Here is a 3,242-nt window from a genome sequence, read left to right as displayed (position 1 = left end):
TGTTTCAGTTAGTTAATCTGCTCCATAACAGCAAAATGATCAGTCCACTTGTTGTAGAAGTGACCCATGTGTATAAAAGGGGCCTCTGTGATATTTGGTCTCTTTGGTTTAGTGGAGGGCTGTAATGGTGCGTAATAAACTGAAGTGTAATAATAAATATCAGCAAGGAAACCCTGTTCTCCTGGGGTGTGTATAGAAAGAAAGGAGAGTGGCTGGGAGATCCCATGTGCTAACTCTAGTCTGGCTGCACCTGGCTATCTGAGATGTATGGGTGTTCATGCTGTTCTCTCCCTCACAGATGTGATACCTATTGTGTTGAGCTGGTTTTGATCCAGAAGCTCAACACCTTTCCTTGTCCCCTCACTCCTAGATTCTGCTCCGTGATAGTGTTTCTATTTGTGTTGGTACGGCAGTGCCCCAGAGATGGGGAGCAAAAGCAGCAAGAGCAGACTCGGCATGATTTTTGAGAGACTGAGAGAGAGAAATGCCAAGAAGAATGTCATGGAGATCAAGAGACTACCAAAAAAGTTTGCGGCCCATCCTGTTGCAGAGGTAACACAACAGGCTCCCCGAGAAGTTGGTGAGGCCCAGCTTGCAGAAACAACTGTGAAAAAGCCTCGTGAGGTCCAGGCTCCCACAGTAGAAAGGGGTGAGAGCCAGGTTATGGTAACAATTGTTCACGAAGAAACTGAAATGACTGGTGAGACCCGGATGAATGTACAGGCTATGCTAGTGATCCCTCAGGAGGTAGAAGCTCAGTCTGCTATGAAGACCTCCCAAATTGGTGAAAGCCAATCTCTTATGGAAACCGAGTCCCCACAGGTCGCAAGGAACCATGATCTCAATCCTGTTGCCGAGCCCAGAGAAATGACCAAGGTGCAGCTTGTTCCACCAAGCCCACAAAGTGATCTCAATAATGTTTCATCCCTTCTTACATCTGGACACGGTGGTGAGGTGCAGGATGGCTCAGTGATGGCACACAGCTCCACAGGAAGAGCCCCAGAAAACCCTGATGCTCCCGTGACGGCAGGGGAGAGTGAAATGCAGCTCGCTGCACTGCCTAGGCATGCAGTTTCCCAAGGGATGGGTGAGGTACAACCAGCCACAGGGACTTCAAAGGCTAGTAAGACCCATGCTCTTGCAGAGTCTGAGTCTTTAAATGCCAGAGAGATTGGCATGGCTCCTTCAGCAGTGCCTGCGACAGGGGAGACTGATAACCTTGCGATGGCACCATGCATACAGATAACTCCCTGTGAGACTGAACCTACTGTTTGCAGTCTCAGTGCCACTACTGAGACCCTGCCTCCTAAAGCCAACTTGGAAGATGCAGCTGAACCCCAGGCCATGGACCATACTGTACAAGAGACCAGTGAGGTGGTGATTACTGTGAGAGCCAGGCAAGAGGGTCTCCTAGAGACTGAGCCCCAGCTTCCCACCATGACCATGCTGGAGACTGCCTGTGTAACAGAGCCCAGTTTCATGGCAGAGATGACACCAAAGCATTCACAAAGCTCTACTGAGACCCAGCCTGCTTCACAGACTGTACCACAAGCAACTGGCAAGGCCTGGCTTGCTGAAACTGGGATCCAAACTACTGCAGAAGATGGCACAGTTGATTGTATTGTAGAAGCAGTGGAGACCTGCCCTTGTCCTACTACACAGATGGCCCTAGCAGCCAAAGGGGAGACTGAGACCCAGATTGCTGCTAAAACCTCTAGAGACACAGAGGCCTTGCCCAGTATAAAGTCTGCAGATGAAACTGCAGCCATGCCTGAGGACCAGGCTTCTGTACATCCCATGATGGGAAAGGGCAAGGCCCAAGCTGTCCTGGATGCTGCAGAGGAGACCCAGCCTATGCAGCACAGCATACAAGCCACTGAAGTGCAGCTCACTTCGCAGGCTATGGAGAAGACTGGCATGCAGGCTATTCTGTCAACACCATGTGAAGCTGAGCTTGCCATGGGGGAAAGGGAGCTCTGTCCTGCTGTAGATGCTTCTCTAAAGGCAACGGAAGAGATGGGGGAGAGCCTGCCTGGAGCACAGGGGGCTGGTGTCCAGTCTGCAGATGCCTTTAGAGAAGATGAGCCCCATCTTGTTGCGGAGATGGCTCAAGGCACCACAGAGGTGACTATGGCCCAGTCTGCTGCACTGAACACAGAGGAGATGAGTAAGGGGCAGCTGAGAGCACAGACAACAGGGGACTCTGAAGCATGGGTTTCTCCAAGGACCATACCGGAGCCCACAGAAATCTCTGGCCTGGCCCAGTCTATTAAAGAGACTGCACAAGGCACTGTAGAAAGGACTGAAAGTCATGCCACTGGAGCAAGTGAAGTAGCCCATCCTGTTGAGATAATTACAGAAGCACCACCAGCTGCCAGCATCCCAGAAGGAGCTGGGACCACAGAATCAAAGGGTGGGAAAATGGGTGCCAGTTCCCAGGGTGCAAACACTATCTTAGAAGTGAACAAGGAACAGCCTGAGGAATGTAAGCCCAATCTGGAGCCAGAACCACAGCAGATCATGGAGCAAAAGCAAATGGCTTTGGTCCCTAAAACTTGTGAGCCCATCAGTGACACTGCAAATCTGCAAACTGTAGAAGCTCCTCCAACAGGACTTTCCATGAGTGGTGTGAAGGACAGGCATGAAAAGGCCGAGGGTCCTGCCACCCCCCCAGCAAAGAACAAAGGAGCCCTATCTTCTGACATCAGTCCTAGCAACCATGGCCCCGTCTCTCTTGAGAAACCATTCCCAAAGGATGCAGCTGATCCCATTCCTGTGGCAGTGGAGCCTGCAGCTTTGTAGACCCGCTGACCGAACTGAAGCTGCTGCCTTGGTGATCCTAAACTACCATTCCTGGCTGTAATAACCTGCTTTTGGTCAGTCTCAATCCCCACCCAGCCCTTGTGCAACTTCAAGAGCATAACCTACCTTTAACTGTCTCTGGGCACAGCTCCCCTCCTGTAGCTGCACCAGCATCACTGCCTTTGCCATGGATTTGTGCCAGTAGGGTTCGGAAATGCAGTCTTCACAAGCAGTCACTTCTTTTAGACTGGTGCAGACTTTATTTGTGTGGCTCTTTCTGTTGTTCAAGGGCACTCCCTGTTTTCCCCCAACACTACTCTACTCTGCTGTCACAGAACACAGCCGCTTAATTCCTGGCAAGCGTTTTCCTCACTGTTCTGTAAATGAGCCTCCCTAGAGCTCTTGTGAGCTACTGTGTATCATGGTGGTTGCATCTACAC

At 51.0% G+C, this 3,242-nt stretch overlaps 1 protein-coding gene across 1 annotated transcript; it reads left to right on the top strand.

Moving 5' to 3' along the window:
* The first annotated feature begins 423 nt into the window (after positions 1-423).
* On the top strand, positions 424-2,802 carry LOC149853445 (uncharacterized). The gene has a single exon (XM_090027968.1). The coding sequence runs from the start codon at positions 424-426 to the stop codon at positions 2,800-2,802; it is 2,379 nt and encodes a 792-aa protein (XP_089884094.1).
* Positions 2,803-3,242: the final 440 nt, after the last annotated feature.

This window comes from Crocodylus siamensis, chromosome 14 (assembly GCF_052110815.1).
Source record: "Crocodylus siamensis isolate JL-2025a chromosome 14, ASM5211081v1, whole genome shotgun sequence".
Taxonomy (NCBI): Eukaryota; Metazoa; Chordata; order Crocodylia; family Crocodylidae; genus Crocodylus; species Crocodylus siamensis.
Note: the sequence above shows the minus strand (reverse complement) of the source record. Positions and strands in the feature narration are given on the sequence as shown.

What these genes read in the sequence shown, in the direction of transcription:
- LOC149853445 (XM_090027968.1), top strand. Translation starts at nt 424, where the DNA reads ATGGGGAGCAAAAGCAGCAAGAGCAGACTCGGCATGATTTTTGAGAGA.